This window comes from Magnolia sinica, chromosome 4, assembly GCF_029962835.1.
Source record: "Magnolia sinica isolate HGM2019 chromosome 4, MsV1, whole genome shotgun sequence".
NCBI classification, from domain to species: Eukaryota; Viridiplantae; Streptophyta; class Magnoliopsida; order Magnoliales; family Magnoliaceae; genus Magnolia; species Magnolia sinica.
This window is the reverse complement of record NC_080576.1, coordinates 87,351,706-87,370,918: the sequence shown is the minus strand read 5'-3', so window position 1 is coordinate 87,370,918 and position 19,213 is coordinate 87,351,706. Positions and strand designations below refer to the sequence as shown.

The following is a 19,213-nucleotide window of genomic DNA, read 5'->3' as shown; positions in this document are numbered from 1 at the left end:
GATTTATAATTTTTGATATATTTTAACTATTTCGAATTGATGTTGATGTTGATTGTTGAGGACAAATTATGTTTTTGTGGTATGATATTGATAGTATATAGATGTTTATCATTTATGTCTTAGTAATGTGGCATTTAATTTGAATTTTTTAACCAAAATTTTAATAACGTAACCTATGATGAATGATATGAACAAGCTCGAGCTCGACTCGAGGTAAACTCGACTCGACTCGAGCCACTAGCTCGACTCGACGGCTTTGGCAAACAAGCCAAGCTTCAATGTTGAGCTCGAGGCCGAGCTCGAGCTCGAGCTCGAACTCAAGTATAGCATGGACAAGCCGAGCCGAGCTTGGCCCACCTCAACTTTGTACGGTCGCGTACGGATGGTGTGGTGGGATTGGGTTGGTTTGGTTGGTGATGAGTTGGGTTGATGATGATGGAGTTAGAGTTTGAGAAAGAAGAGAAAATATTTAGTGGAAAAAGAGGGTTTGAGAGAGAGAAGAAAGAAATACCTTGGTAGGAATAACAAATATAATTTGGAATCACTCCAATGGCTTCGCACCAAATTTCATTCACAGGAGGTTTTATTGTTTAAAAGAAGCAATGTAGAGAAATTTCATTCTATGTCCATCATCTTCAGTCTCAAGTCTCAAACAAGTATATGTAAAAAAAAACACAAGCTAACCTAAGTCTAGAACTATTTTTGATCGTTCGAATCTATTAACGGTCAAAATCAAAACATAAATCTCTAATAACCTAAAATAAAACTGAAAAATAAAGCAGAAAGACAGATGTGCCATAGGTGATAGACAGTGCGGAAGTGTGAGCCCTCAAGATCTGACGGTCTACACGATATGGAACCTCCACAAAGCTGAAGATGGATGGTCCAGATCTAGCGGTCTGCCTAACCACTACTGGAGCAGATGGGTCTAATCACCCCTCTGATTCTACGGTATAGATGGCCCCAGATCACGATCTATGGTTTAGATCGTCCCAAGGACAAGCTAAATGAACAAATTTCTATGTACCACTATTCCTCCTTTTTACTCTCGTTATTTTTCATATATTTTCATGAGAGAGCCTTATCCTATTTATAGAAAAGGATGAGGAGTTTGGATGAGACCAAAAGTTATCTGGTCTTATCCCAATCTCCCCATCTAAAACCAAATTCAAATTTGAATTCGAAATGCAACTGAAAGGAAGAGGCCGGAAGAGGCCTAAAAACATGAGACACACCCACTAGTGATTGCCCACCAGTGGGCCCCACTGGCCTATGTCCAACATCTCTCACTCAATCACATTGTGGGATAGGCACAAAAAAATTGTCCATCTAACTCGCCTAATAATAATTAAAGTCAAAAATCGCGATCAAAAGAATCAGAGGCGTGGGACTAGCTGGATCACTGTAACAGGTGTTAAAGTACTAAGTGACCACCTAACTAGTACTCAATAACCCAAGCTTTGCAATGTCTGTCCTAGTTCTCATGACCACACCGGATGGAGTTAACTCTCGATCTGGAGTACTTGGCCTACATATGCACTTATCCAACTTATCGAGTTATTCTGAAAACTCTAATTTTCACAAACTTCAACTAAAATCAATTTAAAGCTATATTTATATATATACTTTTAAGAAAGAATATTTGTTTGCAAAAGTCTAATAAAAACAACTCGATACTACCGACGGATAAGTCTTCAAGTGTGTATTTATAGTTCTAGAAACTTGGTGTAGCTGTTACGGGATCTTCTCCACGCAGATGTGTAATTGGAATCAATCAAGTTACTTTCTTAGCGTAACCGAGTCTGGCCAATCAAGGACCTTTCGTCATAGTACACTAAAGTTGCCACACTCAATCTCATCCTCCTATATACAAGAGGAGGGTAGCTAAGGACACAGAGTCACCTACGGGACTGGCAACTCGCACATTGCAATGATTAGATCGAATCGAAGCAATCTGTAGGTAAAAGGTCCCAGCATGTGGCTACAATCCACGTCGTAAAGTAGACAATACTAGGTATGTGTCGGGTCTACAATACGCAAATTATTCTACATGGGGTACGACTCATCTCATAACCTCACAACCTGGCTATTAATTCAGGCCATAACATTGATCGCATGAAAATGAATGGTGTGATTATGTTATTCAACTTGATTAGTCTCATCTTCAATCTTTTAAGATTGTAGGCGGATACGACTCATTCATATCCTTATCCTTTATTATTCACAATAAAGAGAAGTCCATACCTCAGTGTATGAACATCGCCCCAAATATACCTCTCTTGTACATTGAAGGTTGGTCAACCCGTGCGAGTGGGTGATCGGCTTGTCGATAAAAAAATAGAAATCCTACATGATCTCATGGAAAATGTTGATGATCTACTTACCTAGTTTATATTAGTACTCAATACTAAATAAATGGAATGTGCTATTCATTAATGAAAGATCAAAGGTACTAAATACAAGCATATCACTCAAGCTTTCTTCAATCCCATCTGCCTGACGTGAACCTAAAATAGATCTCTAGCTATAGGTTTCATCACGGGATCAGCCATCATTTCCTTAGTAGAAATGTAGCTGAGGGCAACCTTCCTATCTCTCACTTGATCACGGACGTAATGATACTTGATCTCAATGTGCTTGGACTTCTGGTGGTGTTTAGGGTCCTTCGCCAAGTCAATGGCAGAAGTATTGTCTATCTTTAGCGATATAGGCTGATGAACGCTTGGTACAACGCCCAGACTTAGTAAAAATCTGCGAACCTATACACACTCCTGAACTGCAGCAAAACATGCAATGTACTCAGCCTCCATAGATGAAAGAGCTGTGGATGTCTGTTTCTTACTCGACCATGAGATAGCTCCTCCTCCAAGTAAGAATACATATCCTGAAGTAGACTTTCCCTCGTCGGCGTCATTTCCCCAAGCAGCATCAGAATATCCTTTGAGCTTGAGGCTCATGCCTTCATAATACAACATTGGGTCTTTTGTTCCTCTGAGATAGCGGAATATACGTTTGACAGCTTGCCAATGAGACTATCCCGGGTTACTCTGATAACGGCTAACTATGCCAACTGCATAGCTAATATCCGGTCTAGTGTAAAGTATAACATACATTAAGTTCCCTATTGCGCTTGCATAAGGTATTGAGGACACACCCAATTTCTCGGCTTCAGTCTGGGGACACGATTTTTTGTCTAACTTTATAGCTTTATCCATAGGGGTTTCAATAGCTTTTGAATTTTCTATCCTGAACCGCTCTAAGATCTTTTGTATATAGGTGGCTTGAGACAAGCCTAAAAATTTCTTAGGGCGATCCCTGATGATTTTTACTCCAAGAATAAAGTTGGCTTCATCGAGATCTTTCATCTCAAAGTTTGAGAATAGCCAATCTTTAGTCGATATTAACAATTGCATGTCATTACCAGCTAGCAGGATATCGTCTACATATAGAGATAGTATCAGAAAAGACCTTCCAGACCATTTCATGTATATACAATGATCTTCTTCATTCATTGTGAATCCAAAAGTAGTGATGGCTAAGTGGAACCTCATGTACCACTGTCTTGAAGATTGCTTCAGCTTATAGATAGATTTCAACAATTTGCAGACTTTCTTTGGATGCTTTTTGTCCACATAACCCATGGGTTGTTGCATGTATATCTCTCTTCATTCAAGTCACCATTTAAGAAGGCGGTCTTTACATCCATCTAATATAATTCTAAGTTTAAACTTGCAATAATGGACAAGATCATACGGATTGAGTAGAACTTTACAACGGGTGAAAAAGTCTCCTCGTAATCAGTGCCTTCTTTCTGTGTGAAACCTTTAGCAACTAATCGTGCTTTGTACTTGTCCACTGTACCATCTGCCTTTTCTTTTGATCTTTAGTACCCACTTATTACCTATCGCTTTGCGATTGGAAGGCAGATCAACAAGTTCCTAGACTTTATTTTTCTCCATGGAAGCGATCTCTTCGTCCACAGTAGTCACCCAATCGGCCGAGTTAGAAGATAATAATGCATCTTGATACGAATCAAGTTCGTCAGCATCAACCGCAATGCAAGAGAATGTCTACCCCTTAATATCGAAGTATCTTTGGGGAATCAATCTTCTTTCGTTCGACGTAACTCAGGAGCCTACTGAGATGTTCTCCCACTGTCCTGACGAACTATAGGAGCATCATCATTTTGAGAAGCAAAACTCCCACTCACCTAAGATACATTGGGTATTTCAAAAAGTTCTATTGGAACCTTTTGCTTCATTCGGCTGTGGTATCTATCTTCGACGAAGGTCACGTCCCGAGATTCTATCTCAATCCATTGTCCATGGTCCTCATAAACTAGAACATATACCTTTGAATGCATAGGGTACCTTATGAACATGCATTCAATGGTCTTACTATCAAGTTTACCTCTATGCGGAGTAGGCAGCAAAACATATCCTAAAGATCCTCAAGGGCATAGGTTGGCTAGAGAAGGAATCCTCCCTGACGACATCTCATATGGGGTCTTAGGAATGGATTTGGATGAGACTCTGTTAAGGACATAAACGGCTGTTTAATTGTGTTCTAACATCGTGGCCCACCTATTGAGTAGAATAGACCCACCTGATGGACGACGTGGGTATTGCCACCTATCTGCCTGCTGGTACATGTGGTGGCTTTATTAATTCAGATCTCAAACACGTGTTTCATTTTCATTTTGTGTGCATGCGTGGAATTAGCAAACTGTATTTTGTATTTTGACGGTCTACTGTATAAGACGAGTGTCATCCACAAAGCAAGTTCAATTTTGTACGTGGTTGAGCGGCAGTGAGTATGACTATTCGTTATCATGCACGCTCCATCTCACGTGACATGCATGTTCATCAATCCAAAAAAAAAAAAGGAAGAAGGGCGACTTACCTTTCGTGATGAAAATAAATCTAAGATCCTCCGTTGAACGCTCTGATCCCACTGATAGAAAGTGCGGAAGTGTGAGCCCTCAAGATCTAATGGTCTACACGATATGGAACCTCCACAAAGCTGAAGATGGATGGTCCAGATCTAGCAGTTCGCGTAACCACTACTATAGTAGATGGGTCTAATAACCCCTCTGATTCTATGGTATAGATGGCCCCGGATCACGACCTATGGTTTAGATCGTCCCAAGGACAAGCTAAATGAACAAATTTCTATGTACCACTATTCCTCCTTTTTACTCTTGTTATTTTTCGTATATTTTCATGAGAGAGCCTTATCCTATTTATAGAAAAGGATGAGGAGTTTGGATGAGACCAGAAGTTATCTGGTCTTATCCCTATCTCCTTATCTAAAACCAAATTCAAATTTGAATTTGAAATGCCACTGAAAGGAAGAGGCTTAAACACATGGGACCCACCCACTAGTGATTGCCCACCAGTGGGCCCCACTAGCATATGTCCAAAAACAAGTACATCCACATGTGATTAACAGCCTGGATGAACGTGGCCCGACGTGTCCATGGCTCGGATCTGCAGACTAGAGTGTCCATACACCTAAATCCAAGTCTCCTAACATATCCAACGGTTCAGATCACTAAATTGATGTGTCGCCTTGGATGTTTCCTGCCCTTGGAATGGAGAGAGAGAGAGAGAGAGAGAGAGAGAGAGAGAGAGAGAGAGAGAGAGAGAGAGATCATCTATCTCCTCTCCTCCTTCACCATCAGTCCGCACATGTGGGCCCACATTGGGGGCTCTCAGGTGCTCATGCCTAGCCCTACCCCGGGCATGTAGTGGCTCTCTTCCACTTCTCTTTTATGGATTAGATCAAGAAGAGACTTCCTAGTTTGTAAGAGCGGCATTAGATTTCACGAGTAGTAGGAAGGCATAAATTAAAGGAACATATACAATTTTTATTTTGCTTTTAGAACTTGATAATATCTAGATGGGGATCCCTTGTTAGGGATGTTTTAAAAATCTGGAAATTTTGAAAACTTTATGCTTCCATTATGTTTTGAAAATTAACCAACATGTGTACAATGCCTATTTTAGACAATTTATGTCCAAGAAAGACAAATGAAATGAAGGGAGAATCTGAGCAACCTCCATGTTTGCAAGCATTAAATGTGTGTGTGTGTGTGTGTGTGTGTGTGTGTGTGTGTGTAGATCTGTTTCGTGCTTAATTCTAGAATATAAAATTGGCATGATATCTTGAAGCTAACTTTGAAGCATTCTGCACCTTTCTTGAAGTTCTCAAATTCATTTTGGGTGTATTCATCATCAAAAACCTTTACATGTATCTCACCATGCAGATGAGCGGTATAAGGAGGAGCGAAACATAGCATTCATTTCAAAGTGGCTAAGGAAATCCATCAAACAGTATGAGAGCTTTGACAAGTCGATGGAGGGACTAAAAGCCTTTTTTCTTGATGCCAAGGTCTTATATTCATCCACCCTTTTCTATGCTGGCTTTCATTTCAATCTCTGCCTGGACCATCTGTTCCTCACGATGATGTCTCAATATTTTCTGTTCACAGGAACGGTTTGGCCAAAAAAGTATGAACTTCGGAGATGGTGGATTAGAAAACTCTGACATCAACAAGGACAATATGGCTTCTTTGAAGAAAGATATCTCAAGTAAGAGGACTCCAAGAAAGAGAAATCAGAAAATCAACAAGCATGACAATCAGAATGGAAGGAAAGCAGCTTCTGACATGAAGATGCCAACTGCAAAAACTGGCCAATTAACCGAAATTTTAACATTTGAAAGAAATGATGATGCCTCTCTTTCTCATCCGAGAACTCAAGAAAACAGTCGGGCTAAGGTATCTATTCACACAGATGAAAAGGATTTGAGTAGCTGTGGAAAATGTATCAACTCGCGGTACAGCCAAAAGAACTCCAGGTGAAATTACTTGCCCACATTAGGAATTTAGAGTATGTTTCGGTTATCCTGCTTAACACGGCAGTGGGATGTGCTCCGTCCAAGTCACACTTGAGATGAGCATGGGAGAAGGTGACCATACCATCCTTATCTCACTCATGGTTTGGGGCTAACAAAGCGGGAAATAGAACTCCGCATAATGTGCTTTTCATTCTGATAGTAAGCGTGTCCACACAAGTTGCCAAACCATCACAACTTGGGGCTACATCCAAATGGCCTATTAGCTATATTTTCTGGGTGACGCTGAAACTGATTTGATGATCCTTCGTGCAGGTGGTCAGAGACAGTATCCTTATCATCCTCTAATAGCAGTCCAGACCAATGTGCAATGACAGACAACCCCACTGTAGGCAACAATCTTGTTAGTCCTGGAGTTATTCCCAAGGATGAGAACTCATACTCATCCATGCTTCGAGTCTCTAGTCCATTTTCAGACCGGTTATCCTTCCATTCAGCTACCATAACAAATTCAAGTGCAGTTCTTTCCGAAGGTGCATGCACTTCGTTGGTTACACCTGAAAGGAAAGTAATCGGGGACTTCTTCAACCCGGAACAAGAATCATTTCTTAACTCAAGTGTGAATTCTCATAGCCAGAAAAGAAGAAAGCCAAGCCAAATCCGTCAATTAGGTTCTCCATTCACAGAATATTCCCATATAGATCGTATCAGAACCATGAACATATCTAGTTGCACAGATCAAAAGAGTGAATTGGGTTCTGAGGCAAATTGTCCAAAATGCAGAAATCAGCTGGATGTTCTGAGATTAACTAATGGAAACAGCAGTGCGTTATCTACATCATCTGATCTTGTTATCAACAATAAACTTCACATATGTTGCTCTGCCTGCAGAAAGCCATTGGGTTTACCTGAGAACAATTTCCTTCTTAGTTGTTCATCAACTTCATCTTCGAAAACTTATTTGGCGTCTCTCCGATCAGCAGAATCTCTGTCCAGGAGTGAACCATGTAGCATACAAGTTCTAATATCAGATGTTTCATCTGTCGATCAGAGTCTGTGTAACAGGTCTACAATCAATGGTACTCCACAGCATGGTATCTGGTGTGAAGAAGATGGGTGTGTATTCAGGACTGTTTGCTGCCCGTTCTGCACCATCCCTGAGACATGTCTTGGGCTTCAGGTCTTGGCAACTGATGCATCCAATGTCCATTTACTAAACAAGGTACATTTGCTGATATACGCAATCTTGGTGCATCTTGCTTGAAGAAACAGTTTTTACTTATCTTGTAGCTGCATATGCAGGTCATCTTTTATGCTGATTGCTTGGAAATCAAGAATCATGAAGAAGAATCGAAAGAAGAGGTAGGCTTCTTAGATATGGTTATTTGATCTATGTGAATGCCACTTTTTAAAGTAGGATTCCATTCCAGCTCTCTTGTGCACGTGATCTGGGCCGTTCATCATGTGAGCTTCTCTTTATAAATGCAGTGCTGGAAGATAATTGGTTGCCTAACTGATGCTTGTAGATTAACCTACAAGCTTCTCCTTTGAAAATATGCGACAATTTGAAGGTAAAACCAAAATTCTGAAGGCATAAACGGATAGATGGGTTGTAGCGTGCAATAGGTTGTAGGTGATCGGCACAGGCCTGAAAATCAGTTGGTCCAGTCATCAGGTGGACAGTGGCGTATGAAGGAAATGGGCGGTACAAAGAAATGGCAGACGGCTCAGTTTTAAATACGTGCACCCCACCTGTAGCCAGAACAACCTTATTTTGGGCCAGGGCACATGAACAGTGGAGACATCACGAACACGTGCTACATGAGCTTGCATGCAGAGAGTGGGAATCCTACTCTACAAGAGAGCTGTTGCAATGCTGTGTCTAGAGGTCAATTTTTAATGCCAATTATAAACATGGCAACTCAAACAATCTCTTGCCTTCATAGATCTTAGCTGCAATTTGGGACGGATGAGAGAATGAAGGCAGAGGGATGCTTGCAAACACCCATATGCAAATGCCGAAGTGTAGCACCCTGAAAATGTCAAAGTGGCATACTTATGAGAACATGAACCATTTCATCAGGTGGAACCCACAAGAATGTGCCCTAGCCCTTAAATCAGGCTCATCCCTTCATGAGGTGAGTAACATGTATGAAAAAGTGGATGCCTTGAAAGAACAACCAACAATGCACATTCAACATGCAAATCTCGCCAACCTTTTCTTCGGACCAATCTTTGGTCTGTCAATCTAGGGACCACACTCTCAAAGCGTGGATCCCATTCAATCAATTATACTTCTTCATTATCTCATTGAATCATGTACTAAGGTTGTCTATTTTAGGAATAGAATTATTCTCCTTCAATATCCCTTAAATCGGGGATTGTAATCACCCAAAATTATAGGTCAACATATACCATGTATAGCATTTTATAATCTATTTAAGAGGTTGGAATCTCACAATGAGGACACCCCGAATTGAGTCAAAATTTGATTTCAAGATCTCAACAATTCAGATTTCTATAGAAATATCATGGTATCAGAGCCACAGTGCTCTCTTTGATGTTTGTGCGATTTTCTTTGTGATCGGAGACTTCTTGTCTTCGATTTATTGACTTCATTATCTCATCATTCTCATCAATTTTTTTATTTGCTACAATACAAGAAAGTTACAGCATTTTCTCTCAATTCATACAGAACGAGTCAGCGATCTTCCATGCAATGTCAAAAATTACTCTCAGTTTATGACAGCCTGAATATTTTGAACATTCAGAAGATTTTTAAGATTTTCTGCTCATTAGAGATCTGATCCATTCTTGGCTGTCAATAATAAAAATGGAAAAGTTTGAGGTATTTTTGGTTCGATTTACTGGAAAAAATTATATCTCTTGGGCTTTCCAATTCCAAGTATACCTTGAAGGTAAGGAATTGTAGGGGCATGTCTCCGGATCTGACCTGCTGCCTACAGAGGATGAGAAAAAGATATCCTCCTGGCATACTCAGGATGCGAAAATCAAATTCTGGATTCTTGGATCAGTAGATCCTCAATTCATTTTGCATCTCAAACCCTACAAAACTGCAAAAGGCCATGTGGGATGATATTTCTACAGAAATCTGAATTGTTGAGATCTTGAAATCAAGTTTTGATTCAATTTGGGGTGTCCTCATTGTGAGATTCCATCCTCTTAAATAGATTACAGAATGCTATACATGGTATATGTTGACCTAAGTATAGTACATGATTGAATGGGATAATGAAGGAGAATAATTCCATTCCTAAAATAAACAACCTTAGTACATGATTGAATGAGATCCACGTTTTGAGTGTGGTCCCTCGATTGACACCCTGAATTGAATCAAAACTTGATTTCAATATCTCAACAATTCAAATTTCTGTAGAAATATCATGGTCTACTGTACATTCACCATGGTGAGCATTCGATGAACGACCTAGATTTCTAACACGTGTGCCACTTGGACATGTGGGGTACTTTCCTACATGCGTTTGAAGTAGGATCCTCGGAAGCAAATAGCAATTTAGAAACAGGCCCCCGCTGCATAATTCAATCAGAACCATTATTCTGGAATGAGCAATGATTAGATATATCACCTCTCAAACTTGTAAAAAAAGAAAGATTCTTGACTACTGATTTTTGTTGAAAGTATGATAGGGGAATGCAATTGAACTTTTCTCATTATTTTGCTTGTTTAGGTTCCTTTGCCCGTTAGTGGCTCAGGCTCCGGCCCCGTCTCAGGTTTGAGTTTGATTGAGAAATTCTCATATGTGCCACGGAGTAATTCTAGTGGCTGGGTCACAACAAAATCTAAGGTCAGGAAAAGTAACTCTCATGTTATATATTCTCTGTCTAGCTTGGTTGATAGTTTTGTCAACCTTTTTCTTCTATCTTGCAGCTAAGGCTACCCAAGAGAGGTCTCGTTTGTCATTCAAATGATCTAGATGAGGCCCATATGCAAGCTGAGGCAGATATGTGAGTTGGTCCCACATGCTCCCTGATTTTGGAAGCTGCAAACATGCCCGTTTTAAGTTTTGAACTGCCGAGAAGTGACTTCTTTCTGTACATAAGCAATCCTTGCCACTTGAGAAGAACGACAGCAGCATTGCACATCTATTATCAGGCCAAGAAGATAGAGAAATCCAACAATGACAAAATGGGGTATATTCGTGTTTATTTAGTCTAGTTAATTCAGACAAGGAAAATGCAGTTCTTTGGGATTGCGGCAGGAGTTTTATTATTGTCCTTGTTGGTGCGGCTGCTGATGAGGATTGAACTGCAGCATCACAATCCTTTGCTGAAGAAGTGAACTGCAAACTAGTGGAAATTGCTGTGGGCTTGTAACCGATTTCGAATTGGTTCTATACTTCTGTCAGATATTTGGCAGATGTGGTACTTTTATTCTGTATAATGATCTTATGTCATTTCATTTCATGGAATCTGTCGATTCTGGCTATTTGTTCATTTTGTTCTGTTTATTATCTTATGTTATGACAATTCATAATGTTGAATTGCTGATTCTCGATGGCTGTTAATCAGCATATTGCCTTCAAAGATGGTATTTCTGATGCATGCTAGGTGAACTTTAGTGGTTACCATGGTTTTAAGACTCGTATCAGTCTCATGCTACTTGTCTGAGTCAACTCAGACTCTGTCAGACTGATCTGGTTGTTCACCCTGAGTCACCCCTGACTTGGTTGAGTTGTGACTCAACTTGTGATCGAATGAGTCAATCCGGGTCGCCGAGTCATTTAGGACCCATATGGATACCTCCAAATAAGTTATTTTTTTCTACTTCCCCAGGTAGATAAGTAACTTATTTGAGATAAGTTTGGTTTATGATCTATTATAAATAGCTTTTCTATTTGAAGTTAATCACTTCAATTTAATAAGAAGAAATCAAGATAAGCTACTTACGACATAAGTAGCTTATCTTAAGTAACTTATGATCCAAATGCTCCCTTAGGGCCCATTTGGATACCACCCAATAAGTAACTTTTTAATATATGTAAGTTAATTTTTAGGGGGTGTTTGGATCTCAAGTTACTTAAGATAAGCTACTAATGCTATAAGAAGCTTATCTTGATTTCTAATTATTTATTTATCTTACCGTTGTAATGAGAAAAAGTAACTTATTTGGAGGTATCCAAACATGTCCTTTAACTTTGATAAGCACCATTGTAAAAGTAACTTGCATGGTGAAAGTTTTCTGCTTTTCAACTTTTAACTTTTATACAGATCTCTCTTCCGTGTGATGGATGGTCTATGTCATAGGAGGCCTCACATTATGGGCAGTCCACATCAAAAGTTGGCTCCACATTATAAATGACCCACATCAAGGTGAGCCCACATAATGGGTTGTCCACATCAAAGGTAGGCCCCCTAATGATGAATGACCAACATCCAAAGCAGGCCCTGTATGATAGACACCCTACATTGAAGGGGGATCCACATGATGGACGGCTCACATCAAAGGTGGGCTCCACATGATGGGCGGTGGATCTTAAAGGTGGGCTCCACAAGATGGACAATAACATTGATGGTAGGCCCCACATAAAGACAACTCACATTGAAGGCTGGCCTTTAATGATGAATGACACACACCCAAGGTGGGCCCCAGTTGATGGATGACCCACTTCGAGGTTGGGCCTTGCATGATGGACAATCCACATTAAAGGTGGGCTGCATGATAGATGACCCACATCCAAGGTGGGCTCTGCATGATGGATAGCCCACAATGAAGGTAGGCCCCACATGATGAATGGTTTGCGTTGAAGCCCAACATAATAAACGGTCTACATCAAAGGTTGGGCCCACATGATGCATGGCGAATATTAAGGGTGGACAAACAAACTTGAGGGATAAGTACTTATGTGACGTTGAGAACCAAACATTCTTTTCTACTTTTTGGCTGATATGTATCTTGTTTACTAAATGCAGTGACTAAATAGAAATTGAGATAAGTTACTTAAGGCATAAGTAGCTTATGTAAAGTAACTTATTATCCAAACGCCTCCTTAACATTATGGGTGCTCTTTTCACTAACCCATTCCTGAGGTCCAAGCAGCTCATCAGGTGGGCCTTGCTGTGTTGATGCCTTTTCTAAAAATTAAGATCAGTTTTATCATCAGGTGGGGCTCCACTGGTTAAAAAATTGATGAATACGGGATTAACCAATTGCCCTAATTCAATATACACATGTGAACTATACTATGATGAGTTGGCACTCCCAGGAATAATAGCATGAGAGTGCCATTGGGTACAGCTAAGTACAGCATGGGGATCCCTTTATTAGATTATGGGCCCAACCCATGTGGGGTCCGCAATTACCTCTAAATGAGGATACATGTGAACAAACATACCATGTGCAGAGAGGATTGCGTATTTTGTAGCTGTTTAGCACTTCAAAGTAGTGGTGCGCCCAACTCTCACACGGTCGACCACACCACCCAAAAATAACCATCGACCTAGTGAGATTTCAAGCCGAATGTTTGAGAAATCAGTTGTGGAAGTGATTCAGCTGTGACTTGGGAAGACTCGTTGAGTCAACTCAATAACTCAGTTGACTTGACACGACTGGTGGTGACTCGGGCCAAATCACTCACCCTGTTTAAGCCAGTTTTTTTTTTTTTTTTAATTATTATTATAAAATCTAAAAGGATGTAGGAATCGAACTCTGTTTATCTCTCTCATGCTGCATACCAACAAGCAACGGCAGATTTTTATTTTTCGTTTTAATACTTACACTATTACTTTAAATATAGAAATGCTCCCGGTAGCCTCAAAGCACTACATATGTTTTGGTGGTTCTAACTGCAGCAGGTAACTTGGACAGTTCAATAGATCGATCTAGACTGTCCATCAAGTCCATAACACATTTCAACTGCTACCATTCAAGAATAAGACTGATTGATCAATCCATCCTATATTGGCATTCTTTTTTATAGTCGTCCCTTTTTAAACCGTATTTTGGCATTTGTCCATGAAAATGTCTTACTTTTTTGTCGGGTTGGGTTGAGCATAGAGGACTTGGGCTTGGAATTCGGGTGGCCGGTACTCAACCCACCTGAGTTGCACTGCCAGTGTATGCATTTGCATTCATTTTTCCACGAATTTACATCTCAGCTAAAGAAAAATCTAATAAACCAATTTTCACTTCCATCTTCAAATACTAATACACTTGCATCCCCCCCTTTTTTTTTGGGATCATTACAGGCACCCAATGACAATAATACAATTATATGAGGAGTTTGTTTTTCTAATGTGTAGGCTCATGGTCATGTATAATGTATAGACCCACCTGGTGGTTGGATTAAAATGCCTTTTGGTATGTTTAGTTTTCATAGAGTGGCATGTTGAATGGGTTGGATAGCATGCAATTGGGTAAGTGCACTTGTCTACAACTAGTTGCATGTGAAATAGAGGTGAAATGGTCAATTGCTCAAAGAGAGGGGGGCTAATAGAAGGCGGTTCCTTGCACTGCCGATTTAGTAACAAATCTTTGAAACAGGGAAGCTATTTATAACAATGGAAATGGATGGGAGGCCTGAATAATTGTCATATAATAGAGGTAAGTTAGGTGCAATAATAAAGAATCCCTCCCAAACTGGTCCTTATTGATGTTACATGTCATACAAGATATGTGTTTTGCTATAGTCCCCACCTTCATGAGATATTAGCAACGTTATCAAACCTTTTAAATGGCTCCCAGGGTGACCTATTGTCAATCTAAACAGGGCCAATTTGTTACAATTGTCCATTGTTTATGAGCCATAAATCACATGGGGAGAATCATTGAATCAAAGTGTTGCTTTAAAATCATAAGAAATACAAAGTGGGATCTATCTTCTAGATGTTTCAAGGAGATGATTGGAGCTGTTTGTTTCTCTAGTCAATCTTGATTGTCCATTTTCATGCTATTGATGGTAAGCTTAAGATTACTCGACTGGCATGAATTTTGCACCATGGTTTGCTCCTAGTTGTATGAATGGGTGAACGGTTTGGATCAACAATAGGTTACCCTCTCTGCCATTTAAAAGGTTTGGGTTGAAGGTGGGGACATTACCACAACCGTATGTGAGTGTCGTCATCATCTAAAACTTCTACATAAATTCTTTTCCGCCATTCCACTCTATCAAGGGCCATAACTTCAGTTACACCATATGTCATCAGGTCTTTACTTGCCATTTCCACCCATGTCCTTTTCGGTCTTTCCCTTGCCCTTTTAAAGCCTTCAACTTGTACCAACTGAGTCCTAACCAGCACAATTCTTGGTTTCCCCTTGTCTTATTACCTACTGATGTCATTCCTAAATTCCCATGAATGCATTCATTTCTACTTCTATCTTTGCTTGTCTTGCTAATCATCCACCTCAACATCTTCATTTCTGTGACACTCATCCTATGGATATGTTGCTCCTTAACTGCCCAATATTCTAGCCCATAAAGCATGACTGGTTCTATTTCCCTTATCACCTTGAATGGTACACAATGATCACATAAAACTCTGGAGGCATGTCTCCATTTATTCTACCCCATTTGAATTCTATAGGCAACATCCTTATCAATCTCTCCACTCTCATGAATTATCGACCCAAGGTATCAATAGTGATTATTTTGAAAAACATAGTCAACCATCTTTACTAATTTCTTGTTACTACTACCATTGTTTCTAAAATTGGATTCCATATACTCTGTTTTAATCCAACTAATTTTAAATCCTTTAGATTCTAAAACGCTTCTCTACAAAGTTATATGCACTCTCTCATGTTGTCAATCAAAACTATGTTATCTGTAAAGAAAAATACACCATAAGAACTCTTCTTACAAATGCCTCTTTAATTCGTCCATAACCGATCAAAAAGGTAGGGGTTCAATGCCGACCCATGGTGCAATCCTACAATAATTGGGAACTCACTTGTCTATCCACTGGTGATCCTCACATTTATAATTGCTCTCCCATACAAGTCCTTAATTATGTCAATAAATCGTCTTGAAACTCCTCTCTCCCAACACCCACCAAATTAGCTCTTTAAGGACCCTATCTTAAGCTTTCTCCATGTCAATAAAGACCATGTGGAGATCCTTCCTTTCTCCCTATATTTCTCCATCAATTGCTTAGTAAGAAAAGAGCTTCGGTGGCAGACCTCCCTAACATGAACCCAAACCGATTTTCTAATACATTTGTCTATATATCTATGAAATTTATATGTATAGAAGGTCTAATGGGGTTGGATACCACAAACCAACACCTACTTAATAGCAAGCATGTTAAGTTGTTAATAAAATATAAATAAATAAATAATAAAAAAGATGGAAGATTGAAATTGGTGAAGGAAAGTATCCTTTCCCAAATACGACCTTAATGTTTAAGGTAGGGGTGCAAGTGAGTTGGGTTCATTGGACTTGACCTGGCAATTAATGGGGTTGGGTCCGAATTTTGAATTATTTGGAAGGTGGGTCCGAAAGTTCAACCCAAATTACTAAATTAGGTTTGGGTCCTTTCAAAATCACCCCATATAGGCCCAATTTTTAAATGGCTCCAATTGGAGCCATACTATAATGGACCAAACCTAGGCCCAGACCTGACTAAGGAAAACTAGTTAATTAATCTATACAATATATATTGTAAGGTTTAAAATGGGTGTGTCATGTAGCGTATTACGTATCACCCCATCAGGTTGATACTTGATACAGGACCGCTCCACCCATATCGGGCAATACTAGTAAGTATTGTCACATGTATGGTTTCAAATGATACTTTAAACCTTGAGAGTGAGCAACTTTCAAACATTTTTACCTTGTAATTAGTTTCTCTAGGTGGAGAACTTTGAATATTAAAGTATGCAACAAGTTAGTAGTTGGACGTGTTTTGGAGGATTGAAAAATGCTACTATCGGATGTAAAATTCAGATTTCAGCTGCAAAAAGCCTTGAAAGGGCTTAGATTTCAGCACAAAAAGCTTTTTGTCAAGGTTACACCTTTCCCTCTTTTTTGTTAGTATAGCTCCCAAAATGCCAACACCACCATCTCCTTCTCTCTCCGCACGAGTATTTCCCTCCAAAATGATCTTCTCCCTCTTATTTTTCTCTTCCCCTGTCCACATGCTTCCCATGCCTTTCCCCTTAGTACATACAAGGGGTCCACATAGTGCCATCCAACCTGTCTAGTAGATAGACCTCTCCATTAGTCCTGATCCCAAAATCCAGCCTAGTTCATCCATGACCATGATGGGCCATACCAACAAACAACAACAAAAATTGGGGAGGGAGTCACCCACCATAGAAACTTCTTGATGAAATGTGAGGTCGATCCAAACATTCCAAACCACTTGTATAATCAATCTAGTCCTCAACCCAGATCCGACCAATGAAATAAATGGGGGTCCACCTACATCAGACCCAACCCAAGCCCAAGGTGAATTTTAATGGCTTGGGCATGAGTCCAAAAGTTTGACCCGAATTACTAAACGGGCCAGGTCTAGTTCCCCTCAACCGAACCCATTTGAAGGCATGCGCCTGCATATTTGCGACCTTGATAGAGACCCTTCCTAATCACACCATCTCTCACAATATTGAAATTTGTTCAGACTGGTCCACCCGATTTTAACATGGCCATGTCTAACTTAGATGACCAGATGAACCGCTGGGATCACTGGAAGGTGGACTCAACTTGTACAAGACACTTGCATGAATGACAGAAACATCAACAAAGGGAGATCCATAGCACCAACATAGGGATATCAAATTGCTTGCATGCTAGTAGAGTATTCCCATACAATATGCATGGAGATCTGTACAAGTAAAATAAATAAATAAATCATGTAAGCCGAGGATTAACCTCGTTCTCACTTCTCACACAATCATGAACCTTGGTCATGTAGGGGAGTGATGACATCGTTTGAATATAACATATGTTCGATCTTTGTGGGGCCCACTAATGATGTGTATGTGGAATCCAAATGTTGAATTTATTGTGCATCCTCGCCATTCACCTCACCATGCAGAACAAGAATGGTCCCGATCTAAAAATGAGGTAGGACACACCACAGGAAGACTACAAATACGTCTGAAACCGAACTGATTTTTGAAATGGCCTGAGTTCTGGTGAGCCCCTTCATCCTTGCGAAGCTCTCTAATGAATGGATTCGATCGCATATACACAACATAGTGGACCCCACATTCCGTGGTGTCCCTCATTGTGGCCCACCTGAGTTAAGGGATCAGGCCGAATTAGGAGCTATAGCTTTTGAGCATAGTTCTAAAACCTGGAAGCAAGACTTGATTTGGTGTCCAGCCAGATCGGGTTGACTCAAACCATGGTTACTAATGGCAGTCTTTTGGTCGTCTCAACTCTCAACTCCACGACATGCACCTTTGGCACATAGCTTAAAAACCCAAAAAACTCAAATCGACTAGATGTCCAGTTGGTTCGGATAAACTGAAAGACTCCTAAAATGTGTCATAAGTTGACTGGACTCGATGTTATGATGCGTAAATTAAAACTATGGAGTTGGTATTGAATATTTAAACTGACTAAAAATGCAGAAGTATTAAATAAACAGTCAAAATGTAAGCATGTCTAAAGCAGGCAGGTTGCTGGTAAGGTGCTGCTGCTTCTAATCACCAGGTCATGGGTTCAATTCCCTTGACATCAGCCAGCCTAGAAATACCAGGTTTGGGATCAAATTCTTCCTTTGGAAAAACACTGTATTAAGCAAAACCCATGTTTGGTGGACCAAGAAATTGGAATCGACAGACCAGATTCACAACTGATGTTGGTCACATGTACACTAGACCATTGGTCTATTGGTTCCGTGCACATGCCTATATATCACAAGCATAGTCTCTTTCAGAGATGCAGGAGCACTCAACCACGACACAACAAATAGTTGCTTACTTTCTTATTTTATAATACTTACATGAAAAATAGGCAAATGAAATATTTCTTACTATCCCTTCTATTTTTAATTGAGTCACCAAGTCAACCCGAATCGAATGAACATCGAGCCGAGTTCTCGGGTTTTTTAAACTATGGTCACAAGCAGTGTGCAGAGATTCACTTGGGTACTTTCCTTCTCTCTTTGAAAACAACTATAGACCAAGTTCAAGCAACGAGAGAAATGCTGATAGCATCGATGAAAAAGAAACAACACAGAGACTTACAGGGAAGCACAGCAAGAATTCCATTCCTTTCAGCAAATCAGATCCGTATGCAACTAACTGCAACTGCAACATCTGTTGGGCTGAAACTCCACAATACCTGATTAGAGTTCCAAATTGCAGCAGAAGCATGGCTGGAAAGACATTGGACCTGCATATATGACTTTACACTACCAACAAAGA

The 19,213-nt window shown here is 40.0% G+C and overlaps 1 protein-coding gene across 3 annotated transcripts in view; it reads left to right on the top strand.

Moving 5' to 3' along the window:
• Nucleotides 1-11,334, top strand: part of LOC131243331 (uncharacterized) — a 130,434-nt gene extending 119,100 nt beyond the window's left edge. Inside the window, exons 23-29 of one of the 3 annotated variants that reach the window (XR_009170024.1) lie at nt 6,269-6,393; nt 6,494-6,861; nt 7,174-8,080; nt 8,161-8,220; nt 8,805-8,996; nt 10,569-10,685; nt 10,769-10,786. Coding sequence is in view for 2 of the 3 variants with exons in the window: in XM_058242605.1 (XP_058098588.1) it covers nt 6,269-6,393; nt 6,494-6,861; nt 7,174-8,080; nt 8,161-8,220; nt 10,569-10,685; nt 10,769-10,849 (1,658 nt within the window). In the remaining variant the exon portion in view is untranslated. Of the gene's footprint in view, nt 1-6,268; nt 6,394-6,493; nt 6,862-7,173; nt 8,081-8,160; nt 8,221-8,804; nt 8,997-10,568; nt 10,686-10,768 lie in introns of all 3 variants that reach the window. The other 2 variants (XM_058242605.1, XM_058242606.1) reach the window with 2 other exon arrangements.
• Nucleotides 11,335-19,213: the final 7,879 nt, after the last annotated feature.